At 43.8% G+C, this 22,096-nt stretch overlaps 3 protein-coding genes across 10 annotated transcripts in view; 1 reads left to right on the forward strand and 2 right to left on the reverse strand.

Annotated features, from left to right (window-relative positions):
• Window positions 1-4,380, reverse strand: part of fam163ab (family with sequence similarity 163 member Ab) — a 37,909-nt gene extending 33,529 nt beyond the window's left edge. The window contains exon 1 of the mRNA XM_040015103.1: window positions 3,023-4,380. The gene's annotated coding sequence lies outside the window, so the exon portion shown is untranslated. The remainder of the gene's footprint in view (window positions 1-3,022) is intronic.
• A 2,965-nt stretch (window positions 4,381-7,345) lies between these two features.
• tdrd5 (tudor domain containing 5) lies at window positions 7,346-18,008 on the reverse strand. 8 transcript variants are annotated; one of them, XM_040015096.1, is made up of 19 exons: window positions 17,767-18,008; window positions 16,961-16,970; window positions 16,727-16,879; window positions 16,434-16,636; window positions 15,856-16,162; window positions 15,520-15,695; window positions 15,175-15,258; window positions 14,863-14,919; window positions 14,451-14,613; window positions 14,156-14,262; window positions 13,800-14,002; window positions 13,487-13,696; window positions 13,330-13,396; window positions 12,943-13,143; window positions 12,731-12,865; window positions 9,746-9,808; window positions 9,545-9,652; window positions 9,266-9,443; window positions 7,346-8,383 (listed from the first exon to the last, which is right to left on the reverse strand). In XM_040015096.1, the coding sequence occupies exons 1-19, from the start codon at window positions 17,869-17,871 to the stop codon at window positions 8,316-8,318; spliced, it is 2,598 nt and encodes an 865-aa protein (XP_039871030.1). In that variant the 5' UTR covers window positions 17,872-18,008; the 3' UTR covers window positions 7,346-8,315. The 8 variants fall into 8 exon arrangements, with proteins under 8 accessions (XP_039871030.1, XP_039871028.1, XP_039871027.1 ...); XM_040015098.1 differs by adding an exon at window positions 17,573-17,634 and having other exon boundaries at window positions 7,348-8,383; window positions 16,727-16,970; window positions 17,767-17,867; XM_040015095.1 differs by lacking the exon at window positions 17,767-18,008 and adding an exon at window positions 17,174-17,358 and having other exon boundaries at window positions 7,348-8,383; window positions 16,961-17,026.
• A 1,104-nt stretch (window positions 18,009-19,112) lies between these two features.
• nphs2 (NPHS2 stomatin family member, podocin) lies at window positions 19,113-22,084 on the forward strand. The gene is made up of 7 exons (XM_040015101.1): window positions 19,113-19,786; window positions 19,879-19,982; window positions 20,096-20,168; window positions 20,574-20,656; window positions 20,744-21,003; window positions 21,225-21,303; window positions 21,423-22,084. Exons 1-7 carry the CDS (start codon window positions 19,498-19,500, stop codon window positions 21,621-21,623), a joined length of 1,089 nt encoding a protein of 362 aa, XP_039871035.1. The 5' UTR covers window positions 19,113-19,497; the 3' UTR covers window positions 21,624-22,084.
• The last annotated feature ends 12 nt before the right edge of the window (window positions 22,085-22,096 follow it).

Genomic DNA, 22,096 nt, shown 5'->3' on the forward strand with positions numbered 1-22,096 from the left:
CATAAAAAACAGAAGAGGAAATGAGGAAAATACGACCTGGAAAACAAGACAAGCTGCAGACAGTGAAAGATGTCTATGAGGGCAAACAATACGCGGTGATGGTGCATATTGTGTCTGTTGTCACTGAGCGTGGCAGCTTGATGCATCGCACTGCTGGGCCAAATACAATTCTGCGAGTGCGACCAGTCTGCCATATCTGCATATCAATTATTTGTGGCTGCCATAAATACAGTTTAATGGAACTGTCAGTGTGTGCCATTGCATATTAACTGAGCCTGGAGCTCAGCTGCAGCTGGTTGCTGCTGGCAAACAATCCTGGACACATCTGCATCCAGGTGGAGAACAGCAGGAAGTGCGGCACCTACTTGCCTCATTTAAGGGAGCTGTACTGACTTGAATATAGATAATGGGGAGGGGCTGAAAAGACTGGTTTTCTTAATAATTATCAGAATTTTATTATGAACAACTTCACATGCATATGAACTTGAGTGACAGCCCATTCTTAACCTCCTAGGACCTGCCGTCCACATGTGTGGACATCACATTTTGGGTTATTTAGACCAAAATACTAAATCTTGCTCTACAAGGGCCTGATATCCACTTACCAGGACATTATATTGCAACTGTTCTATCAAAATTTTAAAAGAATATCCTCATATGTGGCTCTCATTTTCCTTACGAACAAAAATTATGTAAAAAAAAAAAAAATCTGGTACTTCTTTGTTTTTACATTCATCAGGTCCCAATCAGCCCAAATATCAAAGAGAAATTAAAAATGCTGCTGTGGAAGAGTTCGGGTCTCAGGAGGTTAATCCATAGGGTTTAACTCTTTACAGCTGTAACAGCTTCAACAGTTGTGTGAAGGGTTTCCACAAAGTTTAGGAGTGCTCTTCCTATTTCCCCCTGGATGTCTTTAAGGTTTCCACGTCTTTGACATAGGAGAGGTCAGGGCTGATCGTTTAAGAAAAGGTGTATGGTTGTGTGCTTCTGTAAATAAAAGTATTGTATAAAACAAAAGATAAACTGTGAGGAAACTGATTTTAAAGCCATAACTATACTGCCATACAGAGTACTAAATATTCAACACATCCATATTCCAGCGTACACCACATTAGCAGATTTGACCATAACATGAAGATATGGAGAGGAGCTTTTGAAGCTAGTAAGAAGAGACGTGCTGAGAAAGAGCAAAACAGCTGTGATGTTCGCTTTGAGAGTGTGGACAAGTACAGCGAAGGAGAAAGTGCTGCACCGTGTCCTAATGCATGTAGAAAAAAACATATGATCAAGTGTCAAGAGAGCAACTGTGGAGCTGCAGGAGGAAGTCGGGAGCGGCAGAAGAGTCTGAGGAGGAGGTGCAGGGCATGCATGAGGACAATGAGACAGGTGTGTGGTCTGCTGCCACAATCTGCAGTGAGAGTAGGTGGCAGGTTGGAGGAGAGGCTGAAGAGGTGGAGGTATCACAGCCAGAGAAAGGGAGTTTCTACTATTAGAACTTCCCTGGTTTTACTAATGTTATTACTTTTTAAAGATGATTTTCTGTGTTTAATCAATCGGCATACTTAAACCTGGACCAATCACAGTACACCTACTTGCCTCACAGCTTCTCTTATGTTAAAAAAGTTCCAAATGCAGTTGTAGCTCACAAAAAAAAAGTCCCTAAAAATGGAGCACTGCTTTATAATGTTACCTGATTCCTGCACCAGAATTATGAAAGAGTACCCATGTTCCAAAAACACCTATATAAAGCTTAATTCTTGGTACTGCTGCTATGTATCTGAGGGATTAGCAGGAGATTGATGGTTCTCCCTGTATTCCTCCAGCTGTCCTAAAATTAATACGAGTGATAAGAATTTTGGCACAGGAATTAAAATAGAGGCGCTCCTCTTCTGGAAAACATCCTTCAGCGTATGAGTGTGACTCGGTACACCCTCATTTACACACTGAATGCACTGTACATGCACACAGGAGCTGCTCACACACTAATCTACACGCTTGCATACATTAAAATGCAGCACCGCTCACCATATAACAGAGTAAGAGACCTGAGAACATAGGAAATACTAGTCAGGTGGTCGGCTGAGATAAGCTTGTGGTCTTTTTGATTTGGCAGTAAATCGACTGACTGCAGGTGGCAATAATGCACAGAGGTCAGCACCGAGGCCTCACAGTCAACTGGGGCTTTTTTGCAGTCACTGAGTTGACCGCAAACCCGTCTGTATGCCAACATGTTCTAGAGTCAAATGTGTGAAAGCTAAGCGTGGCCCAAACTGGGTCGCGCAACAGATAGAAAAGAATCAACAGTCCATTCAAAGAGCAGACCTCAACCTGAGTTAAATGATGTGACGGACGCTGTGCTCGTGCAGCTGTTGCAGGTCTGAGAGTCTGTGGCAGGGGTGGGAACTCCAGGCCTCGAGGGCCGGTGTCCTGCAGGTTTTAGATCTCACCCTGGGTCTACACACCTGAATCACATGATTAGTTCATTACCAGGCCTCTGGAGAACTTCAAGACATGTTGAGGAGGTCAATTAGCCATTTAAATAAGCTGTGTTGGATCAAGGACACATCTAAAACCTGCAGGAAACCGGCCCTCGAGTCCTTGGATTGGCTACCCCTGGTCTATGGTGAATGTGATGTTAAACGCCCATGTAGAAAGGACGGCACTGTGACACCGGACTTGCTCCTACTCTGGGTTCCCTCTTTATTCTGGTACGAAGACAACAGCACGTAGTCATCATCGACAGTGTGTTCTTAGTTAACAAAAGACTAATATACATTCCTACAATACAACGCTGTCAAAGTCTTTCTTTAAAAGTTCTAGCTGAAACCAAATGTGCGATCATATAGTAGCAGTATTTTTATTTTTTCCATCCTTGTGCTAACAGAGGTGAGAGCTGTTATTTCTACTTTTTTCTTAAACAACAACAATAAAATAAAAAACACAAATTTCTCATCTAAAACAAACACCATTGTTTATCGTTTTTGTACAAAAACATCAAGTAAAAATGCGTAACAGCACCTACCTGTACAAAGATAACAGCACGCAGTCATCATCCTGTTACAAAACTGCAACGTTCGGGTCTGTTAACAAGCACTACAACAGTTACAGTCTCATTAGTGTTCGAGCTGGGTGGAGCCAGACAGCGCCCACTAGCTATCTAGTATTAGCTTAGCATGCTAACCAAAAATGCTACTGGTGAATAAAGTTAGTATTAATGCACCAAAATGCCTGTAACTTTCAGTGTACATGCTAGTACTGCTTACAATAAAAATACATGTTAACAGTTACCTCTGTGAGAGTGTTTTTACTAATGAGCATGCATTATTTTCCTTTGCTGAGACAGCTACTGCGCAGCTATTTGGAACCTTAATGCAGTTGCAGTATTTGTCCACAAGGCGACTCCAACTATTCACAAAGCACATTAATTTTGAGGAACTTCATTGTTAAGCTCTTTTTGAACTCTGTTACACTCACAAATATTAATAAACTGAACCAACATTGTCAAGAAGAATATGGCAAAATTCCTCCACAACTGATAAACACTGGTAGAGTCACACAGGAAACGAGCACACCTTGTTTTTTGTTGAAGCAAGGAAAGCATAATATGCAGGAAACAGTCATGGATGGGCCCCCGCTGGTCTGTTTTCTGCTTCGGCCTTCCAACTCTCCCTGAGTCTAGGTTGCAGACCTGTTGCACATCAATCTCATCCTCAACCAGCACTCAAGGACCAGCTCCAACAACCAGTCTCTGCCAGACCGTTTGTTTCATTAGAGTGGTAATCAGGCTCCTTCAAGACTCCCCAGCGTTTTGGCAAGATTAGCCTAACATATCTGTGTGGCTGAAGAGTGGCTCACTCTTCCTGTTCCCTTTAAGCAGGTCCAGAGGTCACTGCATCTGCTCCTCTGAACTGCCAACCTCCTTTGACTCCATTTACAGATGAAAACAAGTGAGACAAACAAGTAAGCCTCGTCACCTTGACTCACCTATCTCTCCTCTCTCAGTAACCCCTGCTGTCATCTCGCCTACATGCTCATTGTTATTCAGTAAATCAGTCAAACTTTGAATTTTGTCTGCCTTGGGTCTTGCTTCAGAGCATCGGCGTAACTTTGTGCTGAACATTGGGTGGGGTCACCTGTCTCTGTCCAAATAAATAAATAAATCTGGCTAAATTCCCAGATGATGAAACGTGCACCTACTTTGCTGGTAATACATGAAATGAGTAAAGAAAATCAACAGCCTATTTATGCAAGATAATTCATAATTTTATTGGGGGGGTCATAACCCCCCAAACTCCCTGCAAATTACGCCCCTGCTTCAGAGTCTGCTTTGCTTTATTTTTTCCAGTAAATAATGACATGTATTGTTGTTCATCTGATGCCTGGTAAGGATTAGATCATTTTTATTATGACCTGTTAAATAAAAGAAAACTGACACAGAATAGTCTTTTCTTTTATAAAAACCATGATTGTAAATCTCACATATTAGAAAAATAAAGGAGAAAATCAGTTTTTCTTTCCATGGAGAGGCTCAGTCTATGAAACTGGTCAAACTCTGGATGTAAAATGTGGAGACAGACATCTAAATTATCAACAACTTTGCCTTTGCTTGGTCTAATTACCGAACCGAAAGCCTGTGAAACAACAGTTTTCTTTAGCCGGTCTGGTTTGGGGTTTTGCCTGTAAATCGAAGCCATCAGATCTTCATGTTCATTCAGCACAGGGATGCTGTGCTGCTGTCGGCTGCTAATTCAGCTGCAACCACATTACTCTCCTTCCTAATAAGGTTTACTGAGGGTCTGTCTTCCCAAGCTGCACCCTCCTCCACCCTCACAAACATCATAATGGAGCCTGACACACGCATGTGCCTTTGCTTTTTGCAGTGTGCTCTTGTTAATGAGTGTTGTGCGTGCGATTATGTGCGTACAGAAAGATTTCAGAGTGAAGGCAAATGTTTGTCTGTTTGAAATGTGTCATCAAATGCTGAGCTTCATGCAGAAAGCGGAGTCGTGTTGGCAACATTAAACTGGAGCGAATGTCTACAAAACCTGTATCATGTTTAACGGAGGTTCTAAGTTCCACATCTGTGTTATTAAAGCAGAAAATACTTGTGTGTGTGTTTATAAATTATGTAGGTTAATAATTTCTCCTGATTTTGTTTGACTGAGATGAGCCACTCTCATTAGGAGCCTCTTACAAGGATAATTTGGTAAGCCAGTAAAGGTCAGGAAGCCCAGCAGGATGCAGACAGTGATCAAGAACTCTACGCTCTGCTTTGACCTTCATACGTCTGGCCACATTTTGGCAGGCAAGCTCTAGCTTCTCCCCTCGGTTTCAGAAGGATACATGTGGTTCATTATTAGCTCATTTCCTGCTCTTGCTGAAAATCAAGTTCGGTGCTGTTAGCCAAGATGCAGTTAATTTTATTGACACAATTATTGTCTTTGATCAGTGCAATGCCCTCACTTATAAGGATCATTAATGTTAGAGATGATTTATCATCATTGCCCCTGTGCTAATCTTTTAGTCTTCGGTCATTTCTATGCATTGCTAAACACAGGTTTTGGGTGCTCTGCATTCAGAGTCGTATACAAAGCTGCACACGGGCACAATCCAGATAAAATGTTTAGGACCACTTGCCTTTAAAAGGCCAAATCTGTGCAAAAATGTGGATTCATTGTCATTTTCTGTCATTTCACTGTCATGATGCTCTGTTGGCAAAGGAAAACAAACCTTCCCTTGTTGAACGTGGTCGGGTTGTTGAACTGCATAAGCAGGATCTCTCACAGCGCGCCATCGCTGCTGAGGTGGGACGCAGTAAGACGGTCATTTGATATTTCCTAAATGATCCGGAGGGTTATGGAACAAAAACTCAAGTGGAAGACCCAAAAAAATGTCACCAGCACTGAGCCGGAGGATCCAACTGGCTGTCCGTCAAGACACTGGACGATGCTTGACCCAAATTAAGGCCGTTACTGGTGCCGACTGCAGCCCCATAACCATCAGACACCATCTGAGGCTGAAAGGCTTCAAGAACAAAAAAACGTCTCGTCTCCTTGAACGCCACAGAACTGACCGTTTGGACTTTGCTACAGAGCACCAAACATGGGACACTGAAAGGTGGAAGAAAGTTTAATTCTCTGAGGAGAACAAAAGTAACCTCGATGGTCCTGATGGTTTCCAACGTTGCTGGCATGACAAGCAGATCCCACCTGAGGTGTTTTCTATGCGCCACAGTGGAAGGGGCTAAGGTCAAATGGTGTGACTCTGGGACTCGCCACCATTTGACCTTAAAACTGAAGAAGCTTCTCAGATGAGAGGCTAAACGTCTTCAAGCAACTTAAAGAAGTCCAGACGCTTTTCTTTCCAAGCTCCTTAGGCTACAGTACACAATGCCTGCAGGACAAGAGACTTCTTATAACCTCACTATTTTGGATGATCCTGCATGTTCCCCTGATCTAAATCCAAGTGAGAACCTTTGGGGATGGATGGCAAGGGAAGTTTACAGAAATGGACAACAGTTCCAGGAAGTAGATGTCCTTCATGCGGTCGTCTTCACCACTTGGAGAAATGTTCCCTCTCACCTCATGGAAATGCTGGCATCAAGCATCAATGTTTTCAATGTTTGAAGTGATCAACAATAACGGTGGAGCGACTCACCACTGAGTTCATGTTTAGAACTTCTGTTTTGGGGGGTTTACAGGGTTTTTTTTTGGTGTGGTCCTAAACTTTTGATCAGCTGTAAAACAGCCTGTTTCAGTTTAAGTGTCCCACCTCAGCAGCGATGGCGTGCTGTGAGAGACCCTGCTTATGCAGTTCAACAACCCGACCACGTTCAACAAGGGAAGGTTTGTTTTCCTTTGCCAACAGAGCATCATGACAGTGTGACTGCCTGACAGAAAATGTCAATGAATCCACATTTTTGCACAGATTTGGCCTTTTAAAGGCAAGTGGTCCTAAACTTTTGATCAGCTGTAAAACAGCCTGTTTCAGTTTAAGTTGTTTTCAATAAATTGCTCAAAAAAATGTTTTGTCTCACTCCCATTTCTTCTTGTTGCATGTTGAAGCTCTACGTTGAACCTTGTTAAGATCCAACCATGCAAAATAGGATTTTGGGGCCATTTTTTAAGTGGTCTTAACCTTTTGATTGGGACTGTACCTGTTTGCATCTGTCTATATGACTCTTGAATGCAGCAGCACCCAAAACCTGTGTTTTGCAATGGATAAGTGATCCTCATAAGTGAGGGCATTGCACTGAACTTGATTGTATTAAAAAACAAACAAACAAAAAAACAAACAAACAAACAAACAAAACAACAACAGAAACCTGAGTCAGTAAGCAAGGTGAGTGCAGCTTAAGTGTTGTGATGAAGGTCGCAGCGACACTGTGCTGATGACAAAACCAGTAAAGAGAAAAGCAGAGCAGGTGCAGAACTACAAGTCAAACAACACTGAAAAAACTGACAAGAGACATTTATGAACTAGTTTAGTGAGCTAACGTTTGCAAACGATTAAAAGAGTTTGAACAATTCAGCCTCAGCAGACGTGGATCCTTCAGTGAATCCAACAAGAAAACAAGCTCCGTCTTAGCAGCTTAAAAATACCAAACAGCTAGTATTGAAAACAATTGAATCCACTTTTATTTTGCTTCCTTCCTAGCTGTAATAATCTCCACGATCATCATCTCCTCCAGCTCTAAGACGTCTTAAAATATTCCATACTTAACAAAACAAAGTGAAAATGTCACAGTTTGTGCTGTGGCAGGCAGGATGAAGGAGCCAAATGCAGGACTCATACACAGAACAGTAAACTCAAAGCGGCAGCTTTATTCGCTGGGAAAAATAATCCGTAAAATAAACTCACAAAAATAAAACTTGAACATAGAAACTAAGAACTAAACACTGGGAGACTAGAAAACACACAGCAAACAGGGAAGGATGCGACAATAGACAGAGGAAATCGCAGGACTTAAATACACAGAGGGATAACGTGGGAATCGGACACAGCTGAGAGCAATCACACATAACGAGATGTGGAGGAAGCAAGACTATCAAAGTAAAACAGGAAACAGGAAGTTGACAAGGAGAAATAAAGAATATTAAACCAAAAACACAAACGCTGGGTCGCCTGAACAACAAGGGTCAGATGAACAGAGTTCTCTAAAAATATTAAAGCAGTCCAGGCAATAACATTTATTTTTCCAAATAAAATTCCATCAGTCATGACATGTTTTTGTCTTTGTTCACAGTATTTAAAAAGCTTCAATTATGTAGGAAAAAAAACAGCAACATGTGTTTACTGGCTGTGACACTCTCAGCCTATCTGGACCCAAACAGAGGAAACGTGACGCCAGATTTCCGAGGGTACCGGTGAGAAAGGGGTCCATCTGGAAAACAAAGTCCGAGACTCACATTTAAAACCATTTCTGTGAATCATACGTCCTACACTTTAAAATAGAAAAACTCTTTAAAAAGGGAGAATTTCAATAAACTTCAGGGCACGCCATCAGTAAGTCGGCCAACTTCAGTGTGACATGTTTTTGGGATGCACTCAAACTTCTGCATGTTTGTAGATAAATCCACCACTGTATTTATTCCTCCCCTCACTGCACAAGCGCCAGCATGGTGGAGCGGCGGTGTATCGATATCAGGGCAAACGCACAGAGAGCAGCTTGTTGGGTCAAATAGCTCTGGTAACAGGTCTAATTGAATCTATGTCAGGTTTTCACTGCAGGTGCATCCACCATAGCAAGCAGCAGGGTGGAAATCAATACCCCCTCGCTCCATCCATGAACACACTAATTTCATTGAAGGCCAGTGTGTGTGTGTGTGAGTGTGTGTGTGTGAGAGTGTAAGGGAGATGGAGCGAATGAGGTACATATGTAGGTTAATGAAGGTCACTGTTTAATCTCATTACAAGATGTGTGCACGTGCAGGAGAGATGAGGCTTTTTTTTGTGCAAATCAGGACCTTTGTTCTGTAATGAGAACAAAATGTTAACTTATTCTTTCCAAAGACAAGTTCTTGCCACAAATGCAGCAGAACTATAATTCATTATGAGTAATGGGTGATGATGTAATCTAGCATTGACTACAAACTGAACTAAAGTTCAGAATCACAAACAAAGCTTGACTCTCATCTCTACAGAACAACTTATTTATATAAATGTGACGCAGTTACTCGGATCCAAGACTGCATTCTTTTGCTCACATGACTTGTGTGCATATTGTGGACTTTTCTCTAAAGTAAGTCAGTGTGTGCATCTGTACCCAGAGTACCATCCTGAATTTGACCCAGGGCAGCAGTGTGGAGGCTCAGGGTGCTGAGGATTAGAGGAGTTCTGGTCATGGAGGGGGCAGAATCCTTAGGCTGGTGCAGCACCTCCTCTGGTCTCATGGAAGTGGGATTAATGACGGGTGGAGCTGGTGGAGCAGTCAGACTCTGTGTCTGGGGAAAAAATTACATTTTCATTAACAGACTAAAAACAACTCCTCCCCCCTGCAAAAAAAAAGTAATCGGTATATCTAATATTCTTCAGATGATCTCACCGTGAGGTCAGCTGTGGTCATCTTGGTCTGAATGAGATCTGGAGGTGTCAGGGGGCAGGTGACGGTTTGGTCTTTCAGCAGAGCGTTGAACGGGTTTTTCTCCTTAGCCTGAACAAGTTGTAACAGGAAACAACCACCATCAGTCTTTTAACCTCAGTGGACAGACAGCAGTGGATGAGGGTCAGTGCCAGGTGCTCATACCTGGATGTGAGGGACAACCTCGCTATCCCAGATATACTCCAGGGCAGGCATTTCATCTTCAACCTGGTACATCAAGACAAAGTACGCAGACCATAAATGTTAATTTACAGACACATTATTAATTGAAAATAAAATCTATAACTGGAATTCAATTCAGTTTTATTCATACAATCACAACAACAGACTCCTCAAGGAGCTTTATACTGTAAGGTCGACCCTACAATAATACATACAGAGAAAACCCAACAACCATATGACCCCCTATGAGCAGCACTTTGGAGACAGTGGGAAGGAAAAACTCCCTTTTAACAGGAAGAAACCTCCAGCAGAACCAGGCTCAGGGAGGGGCGGGGCCATCTGCTGCGACCGAGAGCTGTAAGAACCGTACAGCTTACTGAATACGACTTTTATGGAGGAAGGCCACAGAACGATCACCCTGCAGGAAAAAGAGGACCTACATAACACTCCAAACAACACAGTTTCAATTTCTTAGGTTAGCTTCAACGCCGCGACCTGGTCTGTGTAACACTTCTGATCTCAGATTTTAGGAAAAGAGAACCTCTGAGCATCTCCTCACTTTGTAAAATACGATGTGACAGTGAGCGAAGCGCCAACATCTGAGCAAGAACGCCTGCTCTCAGCCAAAGCCAAACAGGCAGCTCAGTGTGAGGATTGCTTCGATGAGCCACCTCATCAGTCCTGTAAAACTAGCTGGTTAATAAATGATGGGAGGAAAGCCACACCTTTAACTTCAGTGACTCTAATGTCACTAGCATATGAAAAATGTGTGTATAATATATAAAATATACAAAAATACCAGTCAAATGCTATTTGGACACGCTGTCAAATCTTCTTCCCAGTATGTTCAGTTTAACAACTTGCTGCTCATTAACATAAGAGAATGACAATCTTGTAATACAATATCCATTAAACACTCACCGATTGGCTGCAGTCTTATTTATAGTCCAACAACAAGCCGTGACCTTCCAACAGCCCAGCTATACATTAAGCAGCGTTGACTGCAACTCTCCCTTCAGCGAGATGACATGTGTGTTTGAGCCAAGTGTGTACACCGACTGTGTGTGTGTGTGTGTGTGTGTGTGTGTGTGTGTGTGTGTGTGTGTGTGTGTGTGTGTGTGTGTGTGTGTGTGTGTGTGTGTGTGTGTGTGCGCGCGCACGCTGCAGCAGGCCTGCAGCAGGCCTGCAGCAGTGACAGTATGGCTGCAAAGATAAGAACTATGGACTGTGGAGAGTAAAAGCTTTACATGAATGTGAGAAATGAATGCAATGAGAGGCAAAGACTGCACTCGCAGATAACAGACAACAACAGCGTAAAGCTGCAAATCTATTTTAAAAAAAACATTTAAATGACAATCCTGGTGGGAGCATTTCAGTCTTTAAGGACGCTGTACAAAGAGCAGCAGTCGTTTGGTGCTGAGCTCGAGTATCAGCGTTTAACGCAGGGCAAATATCTGCTCTTTGGACGGGAAGTGCTCAGGAGGAAGAAATGAATCTTAATTAAGCTAATGAAGTTAGAAAGCTGAAGATGTTGTTCCCAACTGATTAAAATTGAACACCTATAAATAGGGCTGGGCGATATATCGAGTTTTTAAAAAAATATCGATATATTTTCATACGAGATATAAGATGTGACAACATCGTTTATATCGATATAGTCTGTGTTACGTTATAATTATACTTGTGGAGCCGCAAGTTTGTCTCTCTTTCGTCCATTTTTGTCTCTACGCTGCGTTACTGGGCCTCGCCTCTCCTTCACTGAGCACAACAACCCCTCCCCAATAGCTTCACCTGCAGGCAACGACAAGATGAACACGGCAAATCTCCTTTAACGAGTTACCGCGGATCGCCCCGTGCGTGGGGCTGGACAGCGTCAACATGTTAGCGAGCTAACGACCTAAAATCCTTCCATTTTCTCAAAACTCGACAGTGCGCCTTATATGCAATCTGTCAAAAAATGTTTTAGTACGACTTTGGTGAGCTACGGAGCCGCACCGCTTGATGGACTGTCGGAGCATTACGGCTGAGCCTCGCGGAGTGATACGTACTGTGCTTCAAGGTAATATTACCGTATTGTGTGTGTATAAGGACCATAAATGGCACCTGTAAGAGACACTGTTACAAAGAGGATTTCAAACTCCAGGCTGTCAGTCACACAGTAGAAGTTGGGAACAGAGCAGCCGTGAAATCTGTCTTTGTTATCGTGCTCAGCGTCTTTTAGTTTACATTTTGACTCCACAATTGTGAGCTTTTTGTTATGCACAAAAACGACATTGTGTTCTTTTATTTATGGAGCATTATTATTTAATAAATGCTGATAATTTATTTTTGAGTAATTTCTTCATGTACATCTATGCTGTATGTTAATAAAAGTGCCTGATTGACATCTGGGACACAGCTTTGACTAAGAACTCTCTTTTTGTTCTTACTTTATGGCTTTAAAAAAAACCAAAAAAAAAAAAACCCCGAGATATATATCGTATATCGCCATCCAGCTAAAAAATATCGAGGTATGAATTTTGGGTCATATCGCCCAGCTCTACCTATAAATAACACAAATGTTAGACGTGGGTGCAAAACTCAACCTTATCCAACAGTCTGAAACGTTATTCTCTGCATAGCTGTGGCCTTCTAATGCACCGCTGTGTGTTTTCTTTATCAGTTTACAATGAAGATCTATATTTATGCAAAGAGAAAACACACTAAATGGAGGCATTAACCACGTATGCAGATGAGGTGGTGTTGGAGGCTATCCCAGCTGACGCCCAAAGTCAGCTAAATGCAGCTGGATACATGCGGATATACAACCATAATCTTTCTAACAGTTTTAAACTAATAAAAACATTTTTTAAAAACCCAATAATATTACCCAGAAACATAAAATGATCTTTTGCCAAATCTAACAACGTCCCACGGGGCAAGAGCACTATAGCCCTGCACTATGTTTCTATGAGACCAGTGTGCTACCTTCAGTTTGTCCATTATGGACTCTTCAGAAGTGTCTCCTGGCTCTGGGAATGAAATCATTTCCTCCCTCACCTCTGGCAGGTCAGCCACCCCCTCTCCCAGGTAGAGACTCACTGATGTGACCTGACAGCTATCCTGTTAAAAGAATGATAAACTGCTGCTGCTGATCATGATTATGGTACCAAACCAGTGTTTTTGTGGGTGCTGCTCACTGCTGCAGAGGCTGCAGGGCTGCAGGGTGTCCCATGGCCTTGGCTCAGCAGGACAGTGTGGATGTAGATGTCATCATCAGTATGTGTGTCACACAGGTAAAGCTGCAGCACGTCTCCATTGTAACAATCCAGAGCGCCCACCAGGGTGCGATCACAGCACAGTTTCTGGAAGTCGGCTGTTGCCTCAGGAGTCCAGCTGCCCTGCAGGAGACCAACCACAACACTCATTTATGAATCCAAACCATAAGAGCACTGAAAGCCAAAACATTCAATTAAACCATCACAAGATGGCTGAGACGCTGGCATTACCAAGGCACTGGTGCTGGAGTCTATAGAAAGGCTTGTCTTTGTAAGGAAACTGAAAATTAAACTAAGGCACAGACTCACAGAGGTGGGTTTAATTCCAGCGAGTGAAGATGGGACAGCTTGTGCTGGAAGAACCGAATAAGCCGACCTGGGAAACAGCCAGATAAATTTATAAAATATGCACACATCTCTTTTTTTTTAAATCATCCTTTCAACGAGAGCTTGCAGAGGCCCCTACTTGAGGAACTTGAGGTTGGCGGTTGGTACCACTGTCAAATCACCAAAGTCCACATAGTACACCTCCACTTGAGTGGGGGAGATCACCTTATGGATCACCACCCGGTAGAACCACACTCCGTCAGGTGACACGCAGCAGACCTGACCCCGTCGAACAAACCTCTGGGGAAGGCGATAGCACTCCGACATCTGAGGACAGGTGTAGCATCGTCTAGGAGACGAGAGGAGGAAAAAGAAAAAGATGGTACTGGTCAGAGTAGGCACGGTTAAAGAGTCCGTACAGTAGCTGCTGCTGCTGCTAACACATGCACCACCTCATCGCAAAGATCATGTTCTCCATAGCTCGGGCCTCCTCAGTCTCGCTGAAGCGAATGTAGAAATATCCGGGTGACTCCACCCGCTCCACCAAGACTTCCACCAGCTCTCGAGCACAGTGGCGCGTCGGTGGTTTGAGAGGCTTACTTTGGAGGGCGTCGAGGGGTACAGCAGGGCTGAGATGCACCGGAATTGCAGAAATCTACAGACAAACACACAAAAGGCACTCGATAACATTTAGCTCCTCTTACAGGCTGTAAAGTACAGTTCAGAGTCATCACTTTTAATGTCCGTGCATCAAGCATCACTGATTACTTGCTTTGGTCAAACCACAAAAAAAAAAGTGTTTTCAAACCATTTCCTTGGGTGTGTTACTGGTAACCAGCTCGTTGTTCTCATCATCTGATGGTGGGACAATTGGAAACGTCTGATCATCATTAAAACTCTCGCTCTCTTTTGAGTCTAGAAACAGAGACAAATACATTTCCTGCTTGGTTGAAATTGTAAGTAATTGTAATTCGTGACTTTACTGTGAACAAACATAAGGAAGAAAGATGTGGGTTAGACACTCATTTATATTTACAGTAACACTAAATAGTCATTCCTCATGTAAGCGGGCTGAAGCAAACGATGCAATGATAAATACACACCTGGACGTGTATTCTCAGTATCACGCATGGTCCTGATTATCCAGTCTTGTCCACTGCCTCCCTCTGCTGGTCTCAGGTGGAAAGTGTCACTCATGGCACCGACGAGTTCAGTGACGCTAACAAAGCCGCTCTGCTGCAGAGGCAAGTCCTCGCCAAAACACCTCTGGGAGGAAAGAAAGGAGGATATTTAAGATTCCCGAGAAGATGAGTGTGCATCTTTTATTAACGTCTGCTGTGATCGTAGGCGACCTCCAGGGTGGGGGGGAGCGAACAGTGTGTGTGTGTGACAGGTTGTTTCTATTATGCTTCTAATAGAAGCATAATAGACGGCTATCTGCTTCTAACATCCTGGATCAGTTTGATGTTTAGAAAACTCTCTGTTAACAACACAAACATGCAAACTTGTTTTTACCTTGTACTCTGCTGGCAGTTTGTGAACTGATAATCCGCCGTCCGTCTGACCTATGACCTGCAGAGTTGTCGACATGTTAATCATTTTCACGACATACTTTCTTTAACGTCTGCTGACCTCTTACGGTCATCTGTGATTAATACGGCGATTTCAGAGCGACGACAGGGGCTGAGAACGAGTCGTATACTCGCGCGTCCTTTTCCCCCCACATACATGAACTATAACAGCGCTTGCAGACTTTACACTTGTTATGCTTGCGTGATTAAAACTGGGCTCAAAGACATATGCTGATAAAGCGGTGCGAGGCCTCACCGCTCGTAGTTTGTCCTTCAGCTCCTGATTGATGGTGCCAGCAACTCCGTTCTCCAGGATCTGCTGACGAAGCCCCTCCTCCAGCTAACATCACATTTAACAAGAAGAAAGAAACTGCACTTAACAGATACGAGGTATACCAAATAGGATTTCTCACCATTACTTGACAGGATTTAGTAACAGCACTATTTCTGATTTTTCTGCTGTAGTGTGCCTGAACAATTACACCCCAAATGTTTGACCAAAACCAGAGTCTTTTAGGCGCCACAGTTTATCCAGTGAGAAGCAATGGAACATTAGACATTTCATATCTGAGATGGATTTCAGCTGCAAATGAAACCCAACCTGGAGGACATGGTTATCAAAGAGCTGAATCTCTGGGGAAAGCTGAGCTTTGGTTTCCTGGTTCTTCTCGTCCGCCCCCGGCTTGCTATCGACGGTTCCCGGCTCACTACGGGCAGAATCCAAGGAATTCTGGGTAGATGTCTGGTTCAGAGATGTTGGTTTCTCTGGAGCTTCAGCTGAAGAGGACGCAAAGGTGTTTCAAAATGCAGACTAGTGCAATAATACAAAGCCAAGTTTCTCAGTTTCATTTCATTTACATGGCACCAAATCTAACAGTTAGAAGTGCAAAAAACAAACAGAGAAACAAAACTACAAGAAAAAGCCCAAAGGACGAACCTGGAGGTGTTTTTGGCGTCTGAAGTTTGACATCTGGCCTTTCAGAATCTGGCCTGCATGTCCTCGGCAATGCTGGTTTTATCAGTCCACCCCTCTTTGTTGAGGCGGGTAACTTGAGCAGTGGCCTAGGGATCATATGCTCCCTCAGGAACACAAGTGAGCCAAACCTGCTCTGGCTAATGACAACCATATCTGCCGCTGCCCCCAACATCTCTCCAGTGGAGTAGAACCCATAGCTGCGAATGCAAAGCGGTCGTCCAAAGCAGCGCCAGAAAGAAGCCTCCAAGTCGGATAACCTAATGGGACCCTGAGAGAGCGGCCGCATTATTACTCCACTGAGAGTACGGTGACAGAAGAAAGAAAAGCCTGTCAGGTATCTTCTCTTCAAAATTCACGTTAACAGGCTAGACCTTATAAAGTGCAAAAAAAGCCAACAATCTGTGCTCTCATTTTGCTCATGCTTCATTTGAATGATGCTGTGCTTATACCAAGCAAATAAACCAGCTGCAAAATCTACAGCAGGCTTTAAAAGCCCAGGTTATAATGGACACAAAACATTAAACACATTTCATTCATACTTGTGAGAGCAGTATTCGCAGCTCCGTCCTCAGCTGTGCAGGGATGGCTGGAGGAGCGGGGCCTCTTCTTGGGAGGACCACATAGTGGGACACAGAATGAGTTGGAAAGTAGCGGGCACCTCCCCTGCTGACCTTTTTGTTTGGCTTAGAGCGCTGCTTGGTCACCAGCTCCTCGATGCGTCGAGTGGTCTCGTGACCAACAGCTGCACAGGAAACCAGAGCGAGAGTGTCAAATACTTAAACCTGTTCAAGAGTTCAAAGACAAGAGCGCTGATGCCTTAATGAGACGCTACCTTTTAAGAATATGCTCCCATCTGGCCTGAAGTTAATGGACACCACATCAGGCATCTCCTGACTCATATCCAAAATGTTCCTGAAGCCCAGGACTTTCAGGGGCATCGAATGGCCCAACATGGTGGCGTAGTCTCGTAGGAGCTCTTCCGGAGCTAAACCATTCTTGGACGAAATGAGCAAGGAGCGAACTTCCTTCTTCAGTTGAGCCAAAATGTTCTCATGGTTCATCTTACCTGAATACATCTGGAAAACACAGCAGCTGGAAGTCAAGAACCTGGCATAGAGGAGAACCGCTGACAATTCAATTCAATTCAATTCAATTTTATTTATATAGCGCCAAATCACAAGATAAGTCGCCTCAAGGCGCTTCATAGATACAGAGAAAAAAAAACCAACAATCATATGACCCCCTATGAGCAAGCACTTTGGCAACAGTGGGAAGGAAACCCTACCTTTCTCTACCACTTTACTAAATATGATTCTACAATTTAAGTGTGAAGGCAAACGCATGGCTTCATGTTTTTTGCGTTTAGGTCCACAGGCTTGCCTAAAACAGGCTAGCTTAAGTTAGCTCCTGCCTTTAATTAGCTTGAGTTAGCTCCCGCCTCTAATTGACCCCAGGATGTATGGCAGCAGGTGTATGGAAATCCCGAGGACATTACAAGGGTTAATTAGCTTGAGTTAGCTCCTGCCTTGTGAACCAGAAACGTAGAAGTCGCAGGAGAACATTAATGCACAGTCTTAAAAAAAAACTGTCTTGTCTTGTTATAAAATCGTTCAAAAAGCATCTTTAGCCTGAGGTTTAGTTACCAAAAAGCATCAAAATGCTAACAGGACAGTCTCACCTGTCGGTAGCTGCGAGAGGCCGAACCTTCTCTCTCCGCGCGCCGCTACCTAGCAGGACTTGCTAACGATACAAATTCAGTTGCCAAAGCAAAAAACAAAACAAACAACAACAAAAAAACCCAACAACTTTAAATTCGAAGAAGCCGAAAGCCGTTTCAGTCAGCTGCCTAGCTAATAAACTGTTACTCCTTACCTTGACACTGGTCCCACAACAACAAAGAAGCAGCACCGCACGTACAGGTGGGGCGCAGAGCACTTTGTCCCACCCACGTACCGAAACTGTCCACCACAGTTTCATTTACAAAAAGCCAAAAGACGTTTTTCCAGTTTTGTCATTTTGAGACTCACAAGACGAATGGATGGGTTCATAAAATAGAATAAAATGCCTTTTATTGTCACTATTCACTCTACAGTGAGATACAGAGCATCCCCACTCAGTGCAGACGTGTGGGAAGAGAAAGGGCGGTGAGGTGCACGGCTCTGCAGCATATGAACCCTATTCAAAAATATAAAATGTAAAAATATACAAATAAATAGTCTTATATATTTACAGTGTGGGTTATCACACGTAAATTACGCGGTGGTAGTCTGTGTATAGAGCGAAGTCCTTGGATTGGTGAGTGGATGTGTTGTCAGTGCGTGTGGGAGTTCAGGGTGGTTTTGGCTTTGAGTCTGATGCACCTGTAGCGCCTACCTGAGGGAAGCAGGTTGAACAGGTCAAAACCAACCATTCAGCCTGAAACCCAAAGCAATGCTGGACAAAGCAGAACGTGGATCACAACAGTTTTTACGGTTTGTGTGTTTAAAATGAGAGACCACGAGGATACGAAGATTCCGTGTTTTATCCTCACTGTGTTTACTTTGTCAGGAGTGTGACTCCCTCACCTCAAACTGCCTCTCACCCCACATTTACTCTGCAGCTATCTGGTCACTCTTGTAGCCAGCTATGTCTTCTTCGTGAAAACAGCCGTGGAAAAAATACGAGTGACTTTTCCACGCCTCAAGAGGGCCACGCAATTAGGTTTGAGTTTAATTAAGCACAAGTCAGGGAGGTTACAGCATGTCTTTTCCTTTCCAAACAAAGAAAGCTCTTTCAGACCTGCGTCTGCACATTCCTGTATAAGACACTCAGTGTGAGCTTCACTGGGATAATTAGTCCAAACAGTAAAAACCTCACTTCTGTATTCCACATATCTCCGTGGGGTGTTGACTCTGCCACAGAAGAGACGTAACCTAAACAAGTTTCCATTTGCATGCATGTGGTTAAATATTAACAGCATTAAATTCAGATTTACACTGCAGGCCACACAGTTAATTAGTGGAATCTTAGTGGTCCATAAACAAACATGTAACATGTATAAAAAAAATTATTTTATCTTTTTTATCTCCAGAGGAAAATGTGTGGATTTAAAAAAGTCAAACCCTTGATGCTGCATCAGTTTTATCATTTTATAACTTGAATAGAATTTTTGCTAAAGCATTTGTTCTTATTTATGTTTTTCCAAGTTGTTATTTTTGTAGTTTATCTCGAATTAATTTCATTCTTGCTGCTGTAACATGTGAAATTCCCCAGTGTGGGATTAATAAATCCTGTCTGTCTTTAATGGGCCCTCTATGGAAAAAAGGGAGATAAAAGGGAGAGTTGGATGGTCTTACTGGCAAAGCAAAGGTTTACTGGCATACAATTTAAAAAAGAGTGTGGTAAGGGCACCCCTCACTGTTGTCCTGTACTCCCACGCTCCCAGCTTTAATTACAGGGACAGACTCTGTCCCATCTCCACAGTAGACAGCAGTACTACTGATCAGTCATCCAGCAAGAGGGGAAGCATCTCCCAGTAATCACAAAATTTATTTTTCTTTAACCTGGAAAAAGAGAAAACAAGGAAGAAATCCCTCCAATTTTTCTGCAGAGCATGCAGCCAGCATGGAGAAGTCCTCCAATCACCCACCAAGATCCAGAATGACGGCCAGGAAGGAGAGGGACAGGGGAGCCTCAGAGGCTCCAAGGAGGAATCCTCAGAGGAAGCCGAAGGTGGAGCAGCTCTCTGAAGCATCATCGGTGAGGAAAGAGAAGCTGGGGACGCATGTGGGGAAGATGGAGCAAGAGACAGAAGTGAAGGTGAAATCAACGGTGGTGGATATAGACAGTGTGAGAGATAATGAAGTCAAGGATGAGAATGTGGGGCTCCTGGAAGCAGCAGAGCAGGATGACAGTGAGTCAAAGTGTTTTTATTTTTTAAATATATGTTTTTCATATCTGAAAGTGTGATGAGACGTCTTCATGAAAGACTGCTGATCCTTTCAGGTCTGAAGCATAAGAAGCTGGGAGTCTGTGAGTGGCTGCTGATGGTCTTTGTCTTGGCTCTGGTTCTCCTCTTCTTCCCTCTTTCCATCTGGTTCTGCGTCAAAGTACGGACTAAACCTCTGATCCTACAAAGATCTGACATGTCTTTAGAAGATAGGCTGACCGCTTTGTGTTGAATATCAAACTGACACTTGAGCAACCACATGTTGATTCACAGGTAGTGAGGGAACACGAAAGAGCTGTGATCTTCAGACTGGGTCACCTACTGCGTGGAAAACCCAGAGGACCAGGTCGGCCCAGATTTCATTCTTATTTTTATTTATACTTTATTTTTATCTATTTATGGAAAGGTCAACATGCAAGGAGTGGAGGTAGTAAGGGAGTGAATTTAAATACCTGGGCTTTACCATTCAAAGCAACGGGCAGTGCACAAGAGAAATGGAGACGAGAGAGCGCACGGTGGATAGGTCCGTGGTTGGAAGACCGCAGTGAGACGATGGCGCTGACAAGACGACAAGAGGCGGAGCTGAGGATGCTAAGATTTTCATTAGGAGCTACCAGGAAGGATAAGATTAGAAATGTGTGCTTCCAGACAGCAGCCTGTGTGAGGGTCGATAACGTATTATGAATCGCAGCTCATGAGAAGCCTCACTACTGTGACACCCACTGTCCCCTCTGTCTTTCTTCCTCTTCAGGCCTTTTTTTCCACCTCCCACTTCTCGACGTGTGTCACAAAGTTGACATCCGACTGAAGATGTTGAAGGTTCCTCCTCACGTGGTACAGAAATAGACACGCACTGCATCACGTATTTAAATATTCCCGTTTGGAATCGCGACGTGTGTGTTCTCATATGTTTGTACGCAGGTGGTGACAAAGGACTTGGTGAGGCCGGAGCTGAGCGCGGTGTGTTATTACCAGATAGAGAACGTGGCACTGTGCAGCTCAGCTGTATCCAGTCTGACCGCAGTGCTGCAGAGTCTGGTCCAGGCTGCAGTCAGAGACGTTCTGGCCCAGCAAACATTCAGCCACGTCCTGCTGCACAGGCGGAAGATCGGGGAGCAGATACAAGCGACGGTCGACTCCTTCGCTTGTCGCTGGGGCGTCAGGGTGGAGAGGGCAGACATGTAAGACCAACATCATTTCTCCTTCCTCTGTAATTCATCTTTTTTTAAATGCGCCTCCTTCACTGCAGATGTTCATTAACTGGAAGTCAAGGCTGAGCCAAAGCAAAGCAGCTTTAGCTTTATTTTGGCAGAATCTAAAGAAATACTAACTTGCACAATGAAAACGCATCACTTGTTGGAAGACCACGGCTGACCAGGCTGGGTTGCGCTTGTGTTGTCAGAGACGAGCTCAGTTTTCCTGCGGAGCTGCAGCAGAGCCTGGCTGCCGCTGCCGAGGCCAAGAGACAGCAGCAGATCAAAGTAAGTGCTCACATCGGTTTCTGTAAAACAGCAACTTTGAACCTGTGTGCTCCAAACTTCTGTCTCTACTCTCCACAACATTAGCGATGAAAACATCCACGAGCCGTTCTCTTCTACAGGTGAAGGCAGCAGAAAGTGAGATGGCTGCCTGGGATGGATTTCGGGCTTCCCTCCGTCACCTTCAACCTGCCTTGGTCCTGCCTTTCCCTCCGAGCCTCAACTCCGACGTGTCACCCCTACCTCCCCCTCCTCCCCCGTGCGTGGAGGGGGACGGCGGGGTGTCACCTGAGGAGCCAGACACAGACTCGCCAATGATGTGAAGCTTTATTCATGTTAAACTCAGGTGAACTCTTGCTGCATTTAAACTGGTGATTTCCATGTGTAGAAAAGAAAGAGGCAAACACAGCATAAAGGAACATAGCTTTTAGTCCTCAAATGTGTTCTTTAATGTCTTGTTAACTGCAAATAATCAAACTGTAAAATGTGCAATCAAATCCGAGTTCAGTCAGTACAACAAAGGAGTGTTACTTCATGCAACGGGAAACACACAAATCTTTATTTTCAGAAGGATGCAGAAATAAATGTGCCTTCATCCACACTTGAAACACATATCATAGGATTAAACTAAGCCACAGGAAGCCTCTAAATGATATCATGCTCAAGTGCTATTTGTCTTCTTCATGTAGTCCAGGGGTGTCCAACTCGGGGCCTCGAGGGCCAGTGTCCTGCAGGTTTTAGATCTCAACCTGGGTCGACACACCTGAATCACAGGATGAGTTTATTAGCAGGCCTC

The sequence above is a fragment of the Simochromis diagramma genome, unplaced genomic scaffold, assembly GCF_900408965.1.
Source record: "Simochromis diagramma unplaced genomic scaffold, fSimDia1.1 OVJJ01000453.1, whole genome shotgun sequence".
Classification (NCBI taxonomy): Eukaryota; Metazoa; Chordata; class Actinopteri; order Cichliformes; family Cichlidae; genus Simochromis; species Simochromis diagramma.

Excerpts from the sequence above, each read along its gene's own strand:
- nphs2 (XM_040015101.1), top strand. The coding sequence starts at position 19,498 with ATGGAGAAGTCCTCCAATCACCCACCAAGATCCAGAATGACGGCCAGG. Across the intron at positions 19,787-19,878 it reads AGCAGCAGAGCAGGATGACA|GTCTGAAGCATAAGAAGCTG; the intron begins GTGAGTCAAAGT and ends TGATCCTTTCAG. Across the intron at positions 20,169-20,573 it reads TGGAAAACCCAGAGGACCAG|GCCTTTTTTTCCACCTCCCA; the intron begins GTCGGCCCAGAT and ends CTTCCTCTTCAG.
- tdrd5 (XM_040015092.1), bottom strand. The coding sequence starts at position 17,237 with ATGCGTTTGCCTTCACACTTAAATTGTAGAATCATATTTAGTAAAGTG. Across the intron at positions 14,920-15,174 it reads TGAAGGACAAACTACGAGCG|GTCATAGGTCAGACGGACGG; the intron begins GTGAGGCCTCGC and ends ACAACTCTGCAG. Across the intron at positions 14,263-14,450 it reads TACTGAGAATACACGTCCAG|ACTCAAAAGAGAGCGAGAGT; the intron begins GTGTGTATTTAT and ends CTCTGTTTCTAG.